Source organism: Carassius auratus, chromosome 12 (assembly GCF_003368295.1).
Source record: "Carassius auratus strain Wakin chromosome 12, ASM336829v1, whole genome shotgun sequence".
NCBI lineage: Eukaryota > Metazoa > Chordata > Actinopteri > Cypriniformes > Cyprinidae > Carassius > Carassius auratus.
This window is the reverse complement of record NC_039254.1, coordinates 11,679,674-11,701,371: the sequence shown is the minus strand read 5'-3', so window position 1 is coordinate 11,701,371 and position 21,698 is coordinate 11,679,674. Positions and strand designations below refer to the sequence as shown.

The window sequence follows — 21,698 nt, the reverse complement described above, 5'->3', positions numbered from 1 at the left end:
TCACTAAGTTGAAGGACCCCTTTTCATGAGTGGTGCACAATTTGACCAAATCTGGAGCCAATTACGCATCTCGCGTTGACTTGACTCCTCCTAGTCTAAACATGCCACACTGAGATCAAAATGTCTATTGACCACACAATGAACTTTTGATTTTTAGGAATGGAATGGAATGAAGACCTGTATTCTGCAAGATCAGAAAACTTCCATTTGTGTTGATGTGAAATCATATCCTGTATGAAGTATTTCTTTACAACACGATGAGTAATTATGGTTGTTCCGAGAGGAAAGCTGTCATGAGCTTTCTGAAAAATGAAAGAAATGTTTGTGCAGAAGCTGTGCAGTTACAGGCACATACTTAGCTACATTTTCCAAGCTGATGGCACATTTCCAGATGGCTCCAGTTGTGGCAGCTAGTAACTGCTTGTTTTCAGCTTCGTTGAGCAACATGACCAGTGGCTTCAGTCCCTCGTACTGCCGCACCAAATCACGGGTGTGTTTATCTTCTGCACACTAACACAGGAGTGAAGGCGCACACACATACAGTACACATATTTAGGCAGCATCGAGATGTGCGCCGCACTGACAATCAGAGCCAGGGCTAAATTAGTATTTTCATTCCAAGCCCTTTTATACGGGGCCAAAGAAAAGTGTAGTTGAGTGCGTACGGCCGTACCTTAAAGATAGCGCTGGCACAGTGCATTTGGAGCTCCTGGTTGTCACAGCTGAGGTTCTTCACCAGATCCTCAATCATGCCCTCAGTCTGTATAGCAATTCTGTAGCTCTTCTGCCAACACAAACATGCAGAATGACTCTCTAAGCTGAACACCTACTGTAAAAACCACCCTGCCTTGCCAAACAACACTGTGTACAGCGGCGTAGCGCTTATTTCATCCTAGGGTTTCTTGCTTCTGGCCTCATACAGTCATTCACATCTTCAACCCGGTCCTTTAATAGAAACAATCTGCTAGTCAAAAATAAGGTTTCATGTATAACGTGCTATTTTCACTCAAGTGTCCTTGTATTGAGTGGCTTTACACATAGCATTTGAAGCTTGCGTTATGTTTGTATGTATATATAATTTAAAGTATTTAATGCTATTTATAATAATATGGCATATAGATAATTGTTATTAAAATACATTTAGAATTAAACTACTGTACTGTTCATAAGTTAGAGGTCTGTGAGATTATTTATGTATTATTAGTGCAAGGTTGCATTCATTAGATATAAATATAAATATTATTTCAATTATCATTTTCTATTTTAATATTCTTTAAGATGTCATTTATTCACGTGATGGCAAAGCTGATTTTATTTAATTGAAGACTTTCCAGTCATAAATGTCACAAGACACTCCAAAAATAATTACCGTATTATCTAGCCTTATTATCAGCAGTGTTAAAAACTGCTTAATATTTTTTGTGGAGATCATGGTTTTTTTTTTTTAGGATTCTTTGATGAACAGAAAGTAAAAAAAATAAATAAATAACATTCCAAATGTCTCTCATGTCACTTTTTATTTATTTATTGTATATTTGCTGAATAATAGCAATCAATCCTTTTTAATTTTCTTCTATGTTTTCCAAAGACATACTAGAATATTTTAGTCTGTTTCAATTCTGAGATCCCTGAATCCGACACAAAATCAACAAAATGTTGCATGTTTTGCGATCCTGCATAATTCGTCATTTTACCACACAATAACCACAAACATTAAGGTCTCACACAAACTAAATGATAATTATCTAACTGAATTAGCCCTAATTTTTATCATGCATTTTGTTTGTTCTTTGTGTCATGCATGACTGATGTGCAGCTAACATAATTTATAATATGGTAAATGTAATATCCTAATTATTAAGAATATATATATATTTCCGTAAATTACCACCACAAAATCAGTCATTTTGATTAAAAAAATAATATCCTGCAGGGACTGTCAAAATCATGTTCATGTTTAATCAAAAAGTTACTTGCCTTTTCTTAGTAATTATTTGTGAAATTTACTAGCAGTTTCGGAGTAAAAATGGTTTCAAAGTGAACCCTACTAGTGTAGCTATTATAGAAATTTCAAATAAACATTTTAAGCATCTGCTTTTGGTTCAGCAAACCTCAGAAGCGCACTCCTGCAAGGTTCCCACCACAGGGATGAGCATGTTCTTCTGTGATGACTTGAGCAGCCGAGCAAGCAGAGGGATTCCCCCGGCCCGACGGATAGACTCCTTGTTCCTGGTGCTCTTGCTGCAACTCCAAAGAGCCAGAGCCCCACAGCGCGCCACTTCCACGTCCCTCTCCTGCTCCGCACTCATAGACACCCCATTAGGCACACAGTCCAACAACTCCACCTGCCAGAAACAACTTCAGCCTTTCAAACGCACTTTCCTGTGCTTGAACTTTGAAATACTGCAATAGATTTGTCACTCTGCTTCACATGATATGATTATTATTACATTACTGTGCTTTATACTGTTTTCATTTCACTCTGCATTAAAGTAGGAGAGTCATGTCACATCGAAACGAACTTGAATGTTTTATTAATAGTGTCATGGTGTACTTTATGACATCTTCAGTGCACTTCTATCACTGAGTTTGCAGGATGTGGAACACAATCTCCTGCCCCGAAGCTGCCAACATTCATCTAAACATTCATCATCAGCCAAAGCCTGGCTGTTACTAAAGAGGGCCTGAAAATTCAGACTATGTCACACCAAAATCTACAAATGACCACATCCTTCAAAGAGTAAATTTTATGTTTCCCCTGCCGTCAAGCCAGAAAGGCCGCTCTAACACAGCATTACACGCGCGTGCCGTTCAGAGGTGGTCTGGGTCTTTAAATGTAACTAATCTATGATAGCTACAACGAGAACGTCCGAGTCTGGCCCCGAGTAAATATACAGAGCAGAGTAACACGCGGGTCCTAATCAAACCGAGCGTCACTCTGTCAATAAACACACATGCCAGGATGAGGGGGTGCACGACATTCAATCTGTTTTTACCTGCAATGTGCTCCCTTTGATGCTGGCATAGAAAATGATCGGGAGAAACAGTCTCGAAAGAAAGAGAGCAAGTGGAGAAATAGAGCATGGTATACGTATGTACCTTTAACCTATTCTTCATCCTGCCGTCTCCTTTCCCCATGCAAGTTTTTAATCATAGTCAACCTGTTTTGACAAACACACACCGGAACAGATTTCCCGTTTCTCACCAGTCTCTTGATGCCGCCGTGTTGTCGGACCGTCCTGCGAGCCCGTCTGAACTTGGCCACATTGGCAATGGTCTCTGCGGCCAGGCCCTTCAGCTCTTTGTCAGGAGAGTCCAGGATGGACACCATGGTCTGCAAACCACCCAGATCAGCGATGGTTTGGCGAATCTGAGAGTTACAACTGATCTCCTTCAAGATCTTCAAAGAACCAATCTAACAGCAAGAGAGATTACAGTATCATTTTTTAGAATAACTGCTTTATGTATCTGTTACATGCTGCTGAATTGACTGAAATGTATGGGTTTTCATTTTTTTTTAAATGTATGAACTTGCTGGAATTGTATGAAAGTTTCAACTTCCCTTTTACTTTACTGGTGTCATGTCAAAAAAGCAAAAATGCCAGTGGCCTCAACATTTTTTTGTTTGATATTCCTTTATAATAGTAAGTGTTACTTGTGTATGTTAAATGTAAAAATTGTATATTAAATTCAAAGAGCTGCAGTTAGTTAGTTGTTTTTTTTTTTAAAGAAATGATAACTTGTATTCAGCAAGGACAAATTTAAAGACATGTATAATATTACTAAATATTTCTATTACAAAAAGAATTGCTGTTCCTTTCAACTTTCTATTGTTCAAGGAATCCTGAAAAAGCGTCCCCGAAAATATTAAGCAGTTTTCAACACTGATAATAATAAGACATTTTTCTCGAGCACCAAATAAGCATATTAGAGTGATTTCTGAAGGATCGTGTGATACTAATGATTCTGAAAATTCAGCTTATAATAAAGTCATTTTAAAATTGTAATAACAATTTTGCTGTTTTTATTGCATTTGGATCAATTAAATGAAGCCTCGTGAACATCAAAAATCATACCAACCACAAACTTTTGACAAGTGGTGTACACCTGTAAAAATATGAACTAAATAAATGAAAAACAGAAAAATAAACATTTTTTAGACTCAGACGGTGACCTCTGACCCAGTCTGGATGCACTTACTTTACATCTGATGTCATCTGTGTCAAGCAGGTTGATGAGGACCTCCAGCCCCCCGACATCTCTGATAGCCAGCTGACAGGTCTCTTGGACCAGGTTAAAGTCTCTTAAGGCGCACAACACGATCACTGTGGCTGTCTGATTAGCCCCCTGTTCACACACAAACACATGTGCAGCAGTTACATTAGCTGCTCCATCATAACCCACAGGCAGATGAACAGAAACAGTTATTGTTTTATATATTACACTCATCTGAAACTTGAAATGACACACTGACTTATGTGTTACAGACAGTGTATGCATGAGTGTGAAGGCAGATGTACACGGCCATATTTGCATCATATAATTCTTGCATATTTTGCTTTAATGGTGTAATTTCTCCACGAAACTCATTTTTCGACCCATTTGACCCACATCCCAGTCTTATTTTGTTGACCACATGTTGTGTATAAGAGTTTGATATTGTGACTGTAAACAGGGGTGGGGAGAGATCCTTTGATACAGACTACTGCTGTGCTGCGGCCTGAAACCATAGACAATGACCTAAGTTAGCAATTAAAAGAAAACAAGCTCCGAAATGTTGGAGATCATAATGGATTGGCTTTAGAAAAAGCTCTGTTTTGACAGTTGCTATACACACAGTGTTTTAGGCCGGTCGGTCCTCAGAAGTTGCCTACACAGTGAGTACAACAAACCAAACATGTGGCATTTGTTGGGCCAAGCTCCTCAACAGATACGTATCGCAGACGACTGCGGTTTTGATATCATTCACGGCATGTCTTTTATCGCTGGAATGAAATAACAGAAGGGCGAGTGACAGATAAATAAAGCAGAGGATCCAGCAAAAATACTACGCTATTAATCATCTTTAATCAAGAAATGACAGCTTCTGTAGTGATTGCTGTTTGTTTAGGTCAAAACCACAGATCTAAGATCAGCTTTCCCCTAGAGAAAGCACCAGAAACTCGACTTCCACGTGTGTTTTTAATGTGATGCCTCGTTCTTCTCCTCCTTTCTTTATGGAGCGGCTCTAATAAATGCAAACAAAGACAGGCTTTTCTCTCCGAGGCTGGCGTTGGACAGTATGCTCAATGCAGTAGGTCCCAAAGAGGCATGTAAGCTGCTGTAACGCTGCTCGTGCAGCAGACCTTTGAAATGTGACACTCACGTCTAAAATTGAATAAACACTCGTGATTCTTTTCCATAAAACGAGCAACAGATAAGATCCAGCGATTAGGCCGGTCTCGCACCCTTGTTTATTAGACACATGGTAGTTTGCATACCTATTTTATTCTGTTTTGTATTAAAAGTAGGACACTAGCATAATTTTAAAAAGAGTAGTTAAGGAAAAAATATACTTTGACAGAATATAAGTGGGAAGTCAATTTTAAGATTTCAGGGACTTCATTGCATAGTATTTGAAATTAAAGAGCAGCGTGAAATATAATGTTATTAAAAAATAACATGGTGGCTATGTATTGCACATCAATAAAAAGTAGCACTTGGTTTAGTATGTTTTGGAAGAAGACAAAACAATAAAAATGGATTGTGAGAAGAGGAGAACATCAGATCAAAGAGATCAGAACATGATAGGACTCATGTTGAAGAATGAAGGGCAAAGCTGAAAAAAGGGGTGGGGAAATATGAAGAAACTAATAAGAGCGATGAAGGAGACAGACAGAGACAGTGATAAGAAGTGAGGAAAATAGTCAGAGAGGTGGAGACAGAAAGATACAGAAGAAGAAAGAAGCAAGAGTGAGAGGGGAAAAAAAGCACATGTGTTGTCCACATTAAGCGTCTGGACCAAATGTGAACCGAAACTAGCAGTGAATCCACTACACTTTCTATCTTGCCACTCGCGCCGTCTTCAAAGCATTTGATGGGTTAGCAATGAACCTTGTTAAAACATGGAGCTATATTTAGTACTGATACCAGGGAAAAAGAAATCCAACGTTCATATGCTTTCATTTTCTAGCGGCTTTGGTCTCGATGCGCTGTAGACATTCTTTACAAATCAGAAAACATCTGAAGGTCTTTTATAATGTCTCTGTCTTGAATCTAACGGGCCCTCACTTGCAGTCTGCGGCGTGAAGACAGATGTTCAGGACAGATGCACACGCAGATAAAAGCTGTGAACACGGATGACTGACAGGTTTATCATTTAAAAATCATTATACACCATACTCACATTAATGTTAGAGTTTGTGCTATCTCACCTCTCATATGTGACTGCAGGGATGTGCAAACTTACTTAGGGATGTTACTACACTTCCTACTGTATATATAGCAGGTCTCAGCTCCAGGCCCGGCTCCATGGTGAGCCAGGAGCTTTGCTAACCCTAGCCATGAGTTAGAACTCAAATCAGGACTCATGCGCTGTTTTCTGTGCGCAAACAACCAAAGCATGCACACAGAGAACCACAATCAGACAGTGCTCTTTTACTGTATTTAGTTTTGTTGGATCCTATCATGCTTTAATGGACACAAAATCAGTCACCTGGGTACCCATATTAGCAGGTATTTTCAAAAATAAAAAATCTTAATGAATGTAAAGAGTTGGGAGAAAATCGTATGTGTCGGCAGCTGAATATACCTTCTGTCTTATGTCATTAATGTTAATAAAAGAAAATCACTCTGCCCCAAATGACTAAATAACTTCTTGAGCTTTAATAAGGATACATCTGTATTTTCATTTAAACAATGATATTTGGTACCTGAATACCACCGTTGGACATACCTGCGAACCTAAAGCCATTTTTATTTCATTTGTATCTCTGTTCTATTGTATTTACTTATTTTTTCATTTCATTCATATTATCACACAGCTCTTTTAATAATGTTTAATTCATTGAGTTGGAATCATTAAGATTTTTCAATGTTTTTGAAGCATATTCAAATATTTTTGAAGGATCGTGTGACAATGAAGGCTAGAGTAAATGGCACATGAAAATTCTGAAAGGCTTTGCCATCACATGAACAAATTATAATTTAAAACGTATTCATGTATAAAACAATAATTTTAAATTGTTATAATATTTCACAATATCACAGTTTTACTGTATTTTTGATCAAATACATATACAGTAGCCTTGGTGAGCATAAGAGACATTTCAATTTCAAAAACATTTAAAAATACTTAATACTTATTTCTTTGGGAACTAAAATAGAATCATTTCCACACTTCCTTCCATAAATTCAAAAGGTACTAATATGTAGCATTTAGTGGCAAATAAGGTACAAAGGTTCATCCCAGTGACATCTTTTATTTATTTAAAGTAAAGTAATTTATTATATCAAAGCTGATTGTTTATAACATCACCAAATATTATCACACAGCTCAATATATTGGATATATTAGTATATCAATCTTCACCCACATACATAAAGTGTACGCACATAAAGTGAGAAGTACTGTACATAGCAAATTTCAGCTGCTTGCTAGTTTACATCTTCCCAAAATGTACAATACATTATCACCCATCTATAATATGCTAAATGCAACTATAATGTATGGAGATATTAAAATAAACATCAAACTTTAATGTTTTCACTTACTTTCTCTATTTGGATGACAAGAATGATAATGCTGCCCAGGTCTGCAGGCCTTATCTGACAGCTGTATTAAAATGTCTTCAGAAAAAAAGTTGGAAACGTTCATCTGCGTTCAAAAAAAAGCTTGTTGCATTGCTCTCTACAATAAATAACCAAGTCTAGTGGTATCAGAGGTAATTTACATGTCACAAGACTACCGTGCGAGCTGATAGATCGTAGTTCTGTTTGAGAGCAGAAAAGCAGGTCCCAGTGACAGCACAAGCTGTGTGTCACCATAAAAATCTATCCTGAGGAAAGAATACTTGAAATGTTTAGCAAAAAACAGTGTCGGATGAGCCAGCATTCATAAATCCTGCCCAGAGTTCAGAAAATTAGCTAATTCTCCAGAAGAGCAAATCACAAAAGGATGGGAAAACAGAGAAACAAAGCAGAAAGGAAAAAGGAGGAAAAAGACAGAGAATGGATCTATAAATAAAACCTAAGGAGAAAACAAAACCGTACTGATTCTCTGGAGAAAATTGAGATGACAGAAAGAAAAAACAAGTGGCAGAGTGATCAGAAGAACAAGGAGGTATGAGGAAAAGAGAATGTGAATGTTCATTCTGGCACGAGTGTTGTGTCTGATACACACATTGGAGTTAATTTATAGAGAAGCTGACTGAGGTCTGATCATTATCATTTATCCTCAATTAAACAGCCAGCTCTCCAGAGCAAGACAAAGACAGCTGTATAAATGATTTACACAGAAAGAAGCCATAGAGCCACAGAGCAGAGCCGTCTCCTTTAGATTTAAGAGCAAAGAGGTATCAGATTTAATGGACAGTATTAACTTGATGCAAAACAGCATATCCACAGCGTATTTACTAGCGCCAACTCTTGCAAGCGTATACACACACTCAAACCATTTGGATGGAACGGGTGCACTGCTGTAGATAATACAGTTTAATTTTATGTAAATTTCAACTGCTGTCTCTTATTTTTTTGTATTAATAATCAGTATTTGAGCATACTGATTTGACCATGCACATTTTATAAACCTAATTCAAAAACAATATTAATTTATTTAGGGGTAAAGCTTTTTTAATGAATCAAAGCAATCCGCTTGACTCCACTGCATCACACAGGACTGAGATGAGAGGAGCACCAGCAGCTGGATCTGACACATTCATTTTATTACTCACTTTGTCCAGTAGAGGGAGCAAGACCTCCTAACGGCCGTGCGAGGGGACAAAATCTGGACATTACTCTGCTTACAAATATCAACTGTTCTATTCTGAGAGGGATTTCAACTTCTGCCACTACGCAGATGGAAAAGTGCAGCGTTTGCAGATGATTTATTCTTTAAATTAATTTCATGCTGAGGATCATTAAAAAAAAAAAAATCTCAAGTCCATTAAAGCAGATTAATTTTCTGAGTGAGTATTTCTCAATCTCCGAGAAACAGTGAGCGCTATGTTAGTGAGGCATGAGCTACTGCAGTGAGAGAGATCCAGATTTAGACATTTCCTGAGCGGACACAGACACTCTGCAATGTCTCAGTCAAATTGAGTCTGTAATATAAAATTTTAGCTAATCACATTAGATCGCAAACACTATTTCAGCATATAGCAATGCACTTCCTCACAAGCGATTAACAAGGAGCAGAACAGAGTATTTGGGAGAAGGCAGAATGAGGGAGAATGTTTCTATGCAACTTTGTTTGCCTGCCATGTTTCTCTAATTCAAGCTAATGAAGCAGTTGGGCTGAATCTAGTGAGACAAACAGCCTGTGGCCACCTCCGTTACACACTGACGCAGTTACAAAGTTTGTCTGTGAATGTGTGAATGTGCAATTATACTCATCGCTCGTTCTTTTACACATCCAGACAACGACTGAATGGAGTTTGGTGTGTGTGTAATATGTTTTGCGGTCTGAAGACATGCACGATTTCTTAATATAACACTAATACTGCCATGAACATCATGAAAAGATATAGTCACTGGTGCAAACTGCCCTCCGTACATGTGTACAGGAAGGCAAACACGAAGACATGATGTAAATGTACAGTTCAGGTAATGTACACTGCAAAAATATCCCTAGGTAAACAGCCATTAAAGCACAAGTCCGATCATTCATGCATCACCTTATAGAAATGTAATCTTCCAGAAATACAAACGCATGTCTATACCCCGGAAAAGAGCAGAAGAAAAGACAGAGGGGAGGAGAAAATCTGAACCTTCACTCCAAAAATAAAACCGATATTTAGTTTGGCACAGACTGTGTTTCGGCTTCTGATGGTAATGACATTATAAGAGCGCTACTGGACAAACCCTCATAAATAAGAACTGTGGTTTCCAGACAGATAGAATGCTGGGAAGGGCACGTTACAAACACATCCTGTCTAGAGTTGAACACAGCGCTGTGACAAACGCATCCCCAAACACCTCACACAAATCACAAAAAAACTAACTTTTCAAAACCACTTTCCAAACTATCGTTCGGTGAGAATCAAACAGGATTTTCTTATCAAGTGCTTCTTTTTCCTGACGTTTGGTAGAGGATGAGCACCTCCCTCTGGAAAAAATCACATTCATTATCCTGTGTTTTACTGGGCTAAAAATATCTACCTGCGGCTGAACTTTGCTTGGCTGTTTTCTTTACATGATTTATAGCTCCCTACACTGAAGAAGATACTTTTAAAAATGTGTACACACTGTGCCCTCGGGTGTTTGACATCTGTGCCCTTTTAATATAGAGTAGGCCTATGCCTTCTATAATACTATGACTAAATTCTAAAAGGTGATAATATGCCTTTGAATTATTTTATTCTCATACGTTAATGTTAGACCAGATTTGCAAATTGAGTTATTTGTAAAAACTGTTTCATCAATTCGACCCATTTTGATTTTGAGCTGTTGTAAATACCAGTTAACCTGTAAATTTATTCTATAATTTTTTTTTTTTTTTTACTTTTTCTCATTTAGGGCCATGAACATGCATGCAAAGTGAGGATACACTGACGTGTTTTGAAGAGGACACACATAAATGTTACGATTTTGATGTTCACAGGTCATTTAGAGATACCAACTCTTTTAAAGGGGGGGTGAAATGCTATTTCATGCATATTGAGTTTTTTACACTGTTAAAGAGTTGGATTCCCATGCTAAACATGGACAAAGTTTCAAAAATTAAGTTGTACGTTTGAAGGAGTATTTCTGTTCCAAAAATACTCCTTCCGGTTTGTCACAAGTTTGTGAAAGTTTTTTTTAGAGTATGGCTCTGTGTGACGTTAGATGGAGCGGAATTTCCTTATATGGGTCCTGAGGGCACTTCTCCCGGAAGAGCGCGCGCTCCCGTATAGCAGAGCACTGAGAGGCTGTGCACAGACAATCACTGATCAGAGCGAGAGCGTCGCGAAATGTCACAAAAGGAGGAGTGTTTTTGGTTGCCAGGGCAAGACAACCCTGCACAGATTACCAAAGAAAAAACAGCATTAAGGGACCAGTGGATGGAGTTTATTTTTACAGAGCATCAACGGAGTTGTGCAAGTGTTTGTGTTTGTTCCCTGCATTTCGAAGATGCTTGTTTTACAAACAAGGGCCAGTTTGACGACGGATTTGCGTATCGTTTATTTCTTAAGGATGATGCAATCCCAACGAAAAAGGGTCACGATCGTGTGTTGGAACCGCAGGCGGTGAGCAAAACTGCTTAAAATATCTCTGCCTCCTTGTTAGTGCGTCCGCCTCCCATCGGAGACCCGGGTTCGAGTCCCGCTCGGAGCGAGTCGTTGCTGCTGCTGCTCTCGTTCAGTTTCAGCCTCGGGATCTGATTCTGGATCATAAATAAACGGCTGAATCTGACTGTTAGCCATGGTTTATTTTGGATGATGGTTTTTTCCTCAAGGCAATGTCAGAGCCGTTAAATATGTTTTTCAACATCTCTGGGTAATGTCACAGCTTCCAAACGCTCTCGACGCAAAAGCCTACTGGCGCTCGTGATTCTTTAGCTCCGCCCACACGTCACGCCTCTAGGCGCTCGTGTTTTTCCGGGAAAAATCGGTACAGACTATCTTTCTCTTATGAATATAATAAAACTAAAGACTTTTTGGAGTTATGAAGGATGCAGTACTACTCTATAGGTACTCAAGATTAACAGGATATTGAGTGAAAACGAGCATTTCACCCCCCCTTTAAGAACAACTTAACTTGCAGTTGATTCCAATCAGTTGAAGCAGCATAACTAAATGCCAGTTGTCCCATATTTGTATGAACTTTAGGGATGCTTAAAAGATAGCAGTCTTGTGAGCTAAGCCCATAATTCTTTACACCTTTTTGAAAGATATTCTGCTTTAAGTACGAAGGAAGTAAACCTAAAATTATTTTATATATAAATAAGTACCAATGCTTAAGTCTACGGGATGCCAACGACGGCCATCTAACACGAGAGTACAATAAATAATGAGTAAGAGCTTTTGAATTTGTGGTGAACCTTAATGCTCCATGATAAACTGAATCCAGCACCTGTAAGCAATGCTTGGGTGCCTGCATATAATATCACAATAATCCAACACTGACAAAAATGCAGCTTCTACAAATCTCTTCCTTGCTGCAAAGGAAAGACACTACTTGACTTCAAAAAAAGGCCCAGTTTCGACTTTAATTTTCTCGCAAGGTACTGAATATGAGGCCCAGAAGAGAGAGAATCATCAATTAAAAATCTCAAGTATTTATACTTAGATAATATTTCAATCTCTAAACCTTGAAGAGTAGTAATTGACCGTGAGTTTGAAAGTGCAGACTTTCTTTTTGTAAACATCATGAGTTTAGATTTCTCCACATTTAAAACAAGTTTTAATTCGCTCAGTGTATGCTTAACTGCATCAAAATCAGATTGAAGATGACTCAGAGCCTGATCCAATGTTGATGCAGAGGAGTAAATCACCATATCATCTTCATATAAATGAAAACGTTATTCCCAATATTATTAATATATAAAATAAATAATAATGGCCCAAGGACCGATCCCTGTGGTACGCCGATACTCACATTCAGAGTACTAGAAGTGAGTCCCTCTATATTTGTACATTGCGATCTATCCAATAAGCAATTAACAAACCATCCAACAGTATTTACTGATAAACATAAACTAAGTAGCCTCTACTTCAACATTTTATGAATTATGGAATCAAAAGCTTTGGATAAATCGATAAAAAGAGAAGCACTATGGTTTTTATTATCCAATTAAACCATTTAATAATTTTATAATTGCTGTACTTTTTTATTCCCAAAAACCAGATTGGAACCCCGATAAGGCATTTTTAGAATATAGAAAGTATTTTTTAATTGATCATTCACAAGTGATTCCAAAACCTTTTGACAAGACAGACAACTTTGTAATAGGCCTAGAATTATTCAATACAGTTATCCCCCCCCCCCCAACATGTCTAAACAAGTTGTGTTTCAAATTTGAAGCTTATATAAAAAATTTGAGGTTCCTATGCAATTTTGTTTAGGCGTTATAGCAAAACTATCCACTGGATAGTTCAAACTCTATTTTGATGTAATTTTTCTGTCACAAATTTAAAAATTTCTCCTTAATATTACTTCTATCACAAAACCCGTATGGTATAATGTATTGTCCAATTTCTATATGGTCTTTACTAGATGAATTTTGAGGTTTTAAGCTTTCAAATGGTACATAATTTATGATGATTTCTAAAAAATTATAGGAAAAAAGGAAAAGAAATTTCAGAACTCCTATTATGATGCATATGTTTTGAGGTGCACTTTTGTCATAAATTAATTTATTACTATTCCTACATAATTTATAACAAAGAACAGTGTTAAAATATCTATTTAGGAATCTTAGACCTTTCCAACGATATACTCTATAGTTTGTCATGTTTAGATCAGGGTTTAACTGTAATATATTAGAACAGAATATAGTAATATACAAAGTAAACTTCTGTACTGTGTGACAACTACTGATATTAAAATTGTTCCGTTCAAACCTGATTCCTTCTTGTTTTTAATAATGTGATATTTATGGAATTGCATTGAATGCAGTTAGGGTCCATTTGACCCTCTCCATCAAAATCATACCCAGAAATAGAACATAATACAAGGGTCAATGCTGGTTGCAAACTACCATAAAACAGAAAAAAGACAACGACTCTGTGTAGGTAGTACTGCTGCACAAAATTCATGTCAAAGGAGACAAAAGTGAGACACCCTCCCTGCACCCCAAAAAATTAGCTCACCAGAGTAGACATTAGACACCCCAGACTTGACATGTCTCCAATGAGATTTTAGCCTAAAGCCAACTCAAAGCCTTCCCAAACAGAATAAAACTAGCCTAATTTCCCTCTGTCCAATCACAGTTGACAGGTTCCAAATGTGTCATCTTTCTTCAGTTGCTATTTCTTCTTTAGGTTGCCAGGTCTCCATTTTAAGTATCAATGCACATTAGTTTTCTTTGCAGTAGGCTGCAACACAATATAAAAGTAGGCAGTTGCAAAAAATTGCAGTTGTATTATGAAAGTATCCCCCAAAAAATCAGGAAAACCACAACCCTGTCAACACTGTCTGCAGGAAGTGTGATTTTTTTTATGCTCTTGTTATGGTTACAAAATCTCTTTCCATCTCCCAGTGCTAATATTTTTAGTGTGATTTATTTTTATTTTTTTTCGGAAAACAAAAAATATGTTTGAATTCTACTGACAGCATCATTTTTCTATAGATAGCAAAATAATAATTAACAATATATTTTATATAATTTGTGCTAATATCATTATAGTGAAATCTTTTGGCCACAGTAATTGTGTTCTGAATATCGGGCTCCATGACAGCCCTAGTGTTGACACATGTTGTTAGTGCATATAAAAGCCAATGGGTTTTTTACCTTTAAGTATTTGACTAGTTTTTGGATCTGCCAGTATTCAGGGGGCAGGTCGGTGGGGATCTCGGCACGTCTTTCAGGCTGTTCCTCGTCTTCCTCATCCTCTGATGAACTCTCACTGAAGTCGCCAGCTCCTCCTGGGCTTTTACTGCACATACACACACATATGCACATATTAGACATATTAATATTCAAGCTGGCCCACAATTTTATGTCTTTCAGACACACACTGGGAGACGTACTCTCCCACAGAATTTTCTCAGGGTAGAAATGAGAACTATCCATACATAACAGGACATTATAGAAAAAGCCCTTTCTATAATAAATAGAGCTTAATACATCAAATCTGAGGAGAGTTGGAGCAGGTGCAAGCCAAACCACATAGCACATTCTCTCAAAGCTCTGGTAAAATCTCTCTGAATCCAATGTGGAATGAATTATTGCGCTCTGAAAGGCCTTCATGCTCAAACCCTTGGACACAACGGCCATCAAACTCAGGGGTGTATTTGAAGTGTCATCTTAAGCCATGGCATCAAATTAAACGGCAGGGGATGGAGAGAACAGAGACAATAGAGAGAGAGAGGAAGACTGGAGTGGTCATCAGTGCTCTTCTGAACTCTTTCATCACAAACTTATACACGCACAAACGCAGATGGCCGTTAAAGTGGATCAGGCTACTGAAATGAATGTATCGTCAAACGAGTCATGAAACCTGGTACACACGGAAAAGAGGCCAGAGGGACTCAGATATGTTTTCCAGGGGATAACAATATTGCCGGACAGATATAAGATGTAATTCCTGCCATGAAAAACAACGATAGTCACTTACTAGAAGTAAAATGGGTATACCGCAATGCAAATGATTGTAAGTGTGCTGGCTTACTGTGTTATGCATTACATTACTGATGTGTTTGTGTATAATGAACACACAAATGATCTTTAGAAAGCTACATTTAAAACACTTCGGAGTAGGACTAGGGAAAGAGAGACTGCGGCTACACCCGGAGCTCCTTACAGGCAGGACTGTGTACTCTGGCAGTCGATGTTATGGGGACAGCTGGAGTTTTCACTCAACATTGCCAAACAGACAGAGAGGAGTCAGGAGAAGGAACAGGGTTATCAGCGGCTCAGGCACAGGCCAGTTATTACAGACCGCTACTCCCAGTAGCACCAGAGAACCGTTCCGTGAGCACACCAACCTGAACGGCTGCTTCATCCGTGTCTTATTAAAGGCTATAAAATGAATACTTATCCACAGCTGAAATAATTTGCCCTGAAAGTGAGTCTTTATTTCCAATTCAGTGATTGGGTAAGTTTTTTTATGTTTGGCCGGGAGAATAAAGGGTTATTCAATTATGCGTGTTCCTGGGAGAGGGTTTTTGCGATCCTGTTTCAACGGTTAGGTTTTTACCTCAGAGAAAATACCATATGCACAATGAAAAGGCAATTTCTGGGGACTGAGATTATGGTGGCATACATTTTTTGAGAAGACTGGCTGCCCGGCAAAGATGATCCAGAAAAATTTGCTTTTTTTTTAAGTTCAGATACGGGTGACTTTGTGCCATTTTCCAAGATCTTCTTGCTTTCTCTGCTCCTTCTAGACTTCTCCTCGGCCTCGCTGGAAAAAAATAACAACAACCAGATATTGAACATGTTTAGACATTTTAAACAATCTAAATGAAATCAAAACCAACATTATCATAATATTACTTAGTGTTAATTATTACTGATTTATCTGTGCATACCAATTAATTATTTATTTTTTTACTTGTCATAATTGTTGAACTTGTCACTCGCATTGAATGACTGTAGCATTTAGCAAATAAATACAAACCAATCAATTTCAGATGGAAAACAATCGAATCCCGGCCTACATTTGTTTCTCGTTTCTACAAGTCATTTTACTTGGATAGGAAAAAAGTCACAATTTCAAGTCAAACTTTTTTTGCCATCAATGATTTAAACTGTTTTTGGGGTACAAAATATGTCAGGTAACTTTTCAGATTTTAAATTCACCTGTTATGATATTACATAATGTCTTTTATGATTTGTATGTCTAGTCTCATATTTTATTTGTACCACACAAGTATCACCCATGACTATGTGGATGTTCCATATACAGTGTATTAAAAAGCCACTTTACTGGTGCCTTTGTTCATTTTTAAATGTAATTGATTTGTTTCTCCCATTAGGTAATATGTTTGTTTCAGCCTTCTGTAGATCTCTAGAGTGTGTCTAGTTCTGTGGCACCTTACAGATCAAGCTTACATCATTTAAATGCAAGTTTGGTTCTGGCAGAACGACGTAAAAAAATGTTCACATCTGGGAAATTCTTATTTCTCCAAAACAAAGGATTATTGTTTTGGAAATCCTAGATGACTGGTCAGAGGAGGTTTACCAGTAACAAGTGTTGAAATAGCCGAAGGGCTGATTTGTCTGCTAGATCAATCCAAGGAGGAAAACACATGCCTGAGTGATCAACTGTGGCTTTATCAGCTGACTGCCACTATGGATAGCTATGCCATGACTTCACCAACTGACACTCACAAGAGAACAGCCACGAGTGTATAAGACATATAAACAAGTCTGGTAGACTGTTAATTTGTGTATGTAGACAAACAGTATGTAAAATGCATGCAGCACTCCAGCAAGCATCAGTGTCGTGGCCTCTGATATTCAAGCTGTGATGGTTTTTTGGGAGTCCACTGGGATTTGGAATAATCACTTACTCATAAGAAGACGTGAGGCCGAGGTTCTTCCATTTCAAAGATGGTTCTAATTTCTTCTTCCTACCGCCCGGCTTGTTCCGCGCAAGCTGTTGTCTCACCTTCTCAGGCACATTCTTTTCCTCATGGCCGTTAGACTTCAGGGTTTGGCCTGTTTCCCCAACATCAACCGTTTCCACATGTACGATCTTTTTAGCGGATGGCACATCTTGAATGGCAGAGTCCTGTAGAAAAGAGTGCATAAAAAAGAAACAAGATAGTTAGGAACAGGACATGTCTCAAGTTGTACCAAACACACAGACTTGGGTAGTTCAAAAGAGTTCTTCATTCAAGTATTCTTCATTTAACAAAGTTCTTTGTGAATGCACTCTTATTTTCCATTTTACATCTGAGATATTGTCTCTTTATTGGGGAGGCACATCACACACTCATCACAACGCAGACTTTTCATTCTAAAAAAGAGACGTATAAAAACATAATCCCACTTATGAATTTGTATCCCTGAACATTTATATAATACAGACTTTCTCCACAGTCCACTGCCAGAAAAACAATCCTGCCTTTGAGTTATGAGAGTGAATGTAAAAAAATAAAAAATAGAAACATATCCAAAATGTATTCTGTTAATTGGCTATACAATATGAGAGGTTTATTGTTTCTGTGCATTCTTGAACTGCAGCTGGAAATTTGGCACCCAGTCAGTGGAGCCTTTGCAGCAAAGTAACGCAACAATGATTTTTTGAAATTATAAAACACTCTTATTCTTTCTCGTTCTCCTACTTCTATATTAACTTTGTGAGAAGCTAAACAGGCGAAAATATGAATGGTTAAAAGGCAAGAAAGATTTTAGTCAGAGGCACCTGCCATCAGCCCTCCACTGGTTCCATCATTTTGAGAGATGTAGTGAGAAAACGTAACAAAAAGTGCAAGAAGAAGAGAGAATAGTATGAGAGCGGAAGAGTTCAGAAAGAGTACACAAGGGAAAAAGCTTTTAATATGGCAGAAGGGACTCTGTGTAGATCCAGCTGGGCTAAGCACACTTTGTGCCTTTCATGAGCTTGTCTGGCCTAAAGAAGGCCAAAGTTAAGAACAGCCAAATTTATATCCATTTCCTTATACCACTCCACCCACCTTTAATATTATAATTGAAGTAATAAACCTGCAAAAACCCTGTCCAAGACCAAGTAGGGAGAGTGAACTCTCCAGTATGGCATCCCAAACCGAAGCCTGGATATCCAGAATAAACCTCGAAAAGTGCTCAATAAACCTCAAACTACTACAACATCTATCTATGAAAGAAAGAAAGAAAGAAAGAAAGAAAGAAAGACAGACAAAGAAAGAAATTTGCCAGACAAAAGACGTCTATTTCAAAACCCTGTGAGCTGACTCACAAGTGATGATGCAGTACTCTAATATGCATAAATATACACAATATTTAGGTCAAAATCTTTATAAAATTTAGTATATTTTACTCAATCTTACTCAGTATTTCATATTTATATTCACTACTGTTCTAAAGTTTGGGCTCTTTAATATTTTTAATGTTTTTAGAAGTCTCTTAGGCTGCATTTATGTGATTTAGTTTTGTAAAATATTATACAAATTCAGCAGTCATTATTCCAGTCTTCAATGTCACATGATCCTTCAGAAATCATTCTAATATGCTGAAGTGCTCAAGAAAAATTTCTTATTATCATCAATGTTGAAAATGACTGTGCTGTTAATATTTTATATTGAAATAATTGAAATCTTACTAACTGACCCCAAACTTTTGAACGGTATTCTTCACAATCAAATAAAATAAAGGTATTTCTAGGTAGTTCTTTCACTTTGTTTGTCATCTTGGATATGTTTTTCATTGCTTTTCAAAGGACACACAGAATTCTGCATTAGAATTTGTGGTTTCTAAATTTCTTTCAAGGCAGCATAAATAAGTCAACTTTTGAAACAGCGTTCGCATTGAGAGTGTCTCTATGATGTACTGAAATACAACCTCCTTCAGAGGAAGCTTACTAGGTTTTGGAACAGAGCGTCAGTCTTCCTGTCAAAGTCTGACAAAGCAGTAGAGTACGATATCTTTTCCCTGATGAATGTCACCTTCTGCTCAGCCCTGGCTGTGCACGTTAGATTAAAAGTGTCTGATCTGATAAAAGCATAAAAAGGCATCGGTTCTTCACGCAGCTGATATGTTAGGAGATACAGCTTGTTGTCTTTGGCTGAGAGCTGGTGTGTGTGCTGAGGCTTTCTGGGCTGAATAATCACGGTCCGGTGTTTGACTGATGGCTGAAGGACTAGAGCGTGTCTGAGACTTATTACAGCAAACTCAGGCTGCAATCCAGAGCCGATTCTCTGCTGAACTTTTCACGTTACAAGAGTCCCATAGTGCAACTAAAAGCATTATCTGCACTCAAATCAACATGCACCCTAACGTAAAAGGTTCGTTTCAGGTGGATAAACGTGTATTTGTAGAAGGTGATGAAAGTCTTGACCAAAGAAGAGAACTCTCATATGTAGCCTTGTAGAAATGTGTTTGGAAGACCTTAGAAAGACATAGAAAACAAGGAACCAATGCAAAATATGGAGAACAAAGAGGGGTTTGATTTGTGTCTAAGCAGACTACTTTTATGGCTCTCTCTTTACGGCCTCTGTCCATCACCCGTCAGCTGCTAGCGCTCATGGTTGAGCTCCCGCCCGCTGGCATAATAAAACATGAAAGTCTGGTGGGCATTTTTACGCACACGAACGCTCGCACGGCGAACCGCCCGCCTGGCATCATCGCTTCAAAGAATAATAAAGTCTTTCTCCTCGCTGCCACCAATAATCGAACTCAACCTGCTAGCACATATCCAGCCTTGTTCAAAAACCAAACACTTAAACCGCAATGAGAATATGCACCTCATTCTTTTCCTTTTCTTTTTTTTTCTCAGCAATACATATTGTTTCAAAGCAGCTTTGCAGAAAATAGCGCCTTAATACCCCCAGTGAGCAAGCCAAAAGCAACATGGCAAGGACAAATCATTCTAGAATAATCACACCAGAAGTGCACCATCTGTTCAGTAGTTCTCGATAAGAACGGTAATATCAAAAAAACACCTTTCAGCAAATAGCAAGTATGACTGTGACTGTTATGTACCTAAATAAACAGCCTGACGTGATTTACACAAGTAGGACATGTTCCTTTATCAACATCCTTTGTTGTATTTGAGACAACATTCGTATTATTCAATCATTGCCTTACGAGTTTAGAGCGTTAGGGTTTTGATTGGTTGCTGAGGATGTTGCTCTAGGACTTAAAGGATGTTGATCAAGAGACAAAGTGTCAAATAAGCAAGTACAGCATATAGCTCTACTTCAGCTTTTTCTCATAGAGCTTTAGAATGATAGCACACTTAGACCGAACATTCATCAGAGCCAAGAGTTATGGGAGGTGAGCAGAGCTACCGAGCACAGACTCATGGGAACTGTTCCTCAAGTGAGGAAGATGAAGCCTGTCCTGGACCTGACGGAGTTTAACTTGGACATCTCTGCTGAGAGTAAAGGTAAAATTCAGCAGCAGGCTTAGTTCGTGTCTGAAAACTGGCTCTGAATGCAGAACGAATAGATGAAAGGAACATTTTATACTTTTTGTCCTCAAAGTAACTGACAGGAGCACCAGACAGCGTTTTTTTTTTTTTTTTTGAGCCGGCAGAGTAGCGCTAGACAATAGCCATTACTATATGGTAGAGCAGTAATCTTTCTGTCTGCCTTCACTTTCCATCTGCAAACTATATCGGCGAGAGATAACATCACCATCATTTAGCAACGAACATAAAGAGAAATCTGTCTCGATGATGGAGTTTCCGTTTATATTGCTCAAGGACAGAATTATGTCGGTTATAAAACCGCCAACGATCGGCATAAAACATTTAGCGTGGATCCGAGGACTGTGTTTTAAGAAAAGAAAAGTACAAGTCTTTGGTGCGCATCAACAAAAAGGCATTTACTGAGCTGTGCTACTGATAAAGCTGAAGACAAATCTGGACAACATTGAGTCAACCCCCCACAAAAAAAATAAAAAAATAAAATAACAGATACGCGCACGCACATGAAAAGAAAAGAAAATGGTAATTTCTTAAAGATGTTGTATATTTAAAAATTATTTTTAATATAATTCTTGTCTGTTAAATCTCGTGTAATATGACTAAATATTTGGTGCTGTAAAACAAAACATTTTTCCAACAAATACACTATGTCAGTGGTGAGAAATAGGATATCATATCTCAAGCAATAAACACTTTTCACCACATCTTGAGGCCATTATCGGAGACCCAATTTGTTAATTTATCTTGTACTTAATTCAGAGGGGT

The 21,698-nt window shown here is 37.9% G+C and overlaps 1 protein-coding gene across 2 annotated transcripts in view; it reads right to left on the bottom strand.

The window, feature by feature from the left end:
- The window catches only part of odad2 (outer dynein arm docking complex subunit 2), a 53,808-nt gene that overhangs the window by 23,323 nt on the left and 8,787 nt on the right, over positions 1–21,698 (bottom strand). For both annotated transcript variants that reach the window (XM_026276995.1, XM_026276996.1), the window contains exons 8-15: positions 17,356–17,576; positions 16,104–16,244; positions 14,630–14,774; positions 4,201–4,347; positions 3,206–3,415; positions 2,112–2,345; positions 674–784; positions 356–510 (exon numbers count right to left, since the gene is read on the bottom strand). In XM_026276995.1, coding sequence (XP_026132780.1) covers positions 356–510; positions 674–784; positions 2,112–2,345; positions 3,206–3,415; positions 4,201–4,347; positions 14,630–14,774; positions 16,104–16,244; positions 17,356–17,576 — 1,364 coding nt within the window. The remainder of the gene's footprint in view (positions 1–355; positions 511–673; positions 785–2,111; positions 2,346–3,205; positions 3,416–4,200; positions 4,348–14,629; positions 14,775–16,103; positions 16,245–17,355; positions 17,577–21,698) is intronic.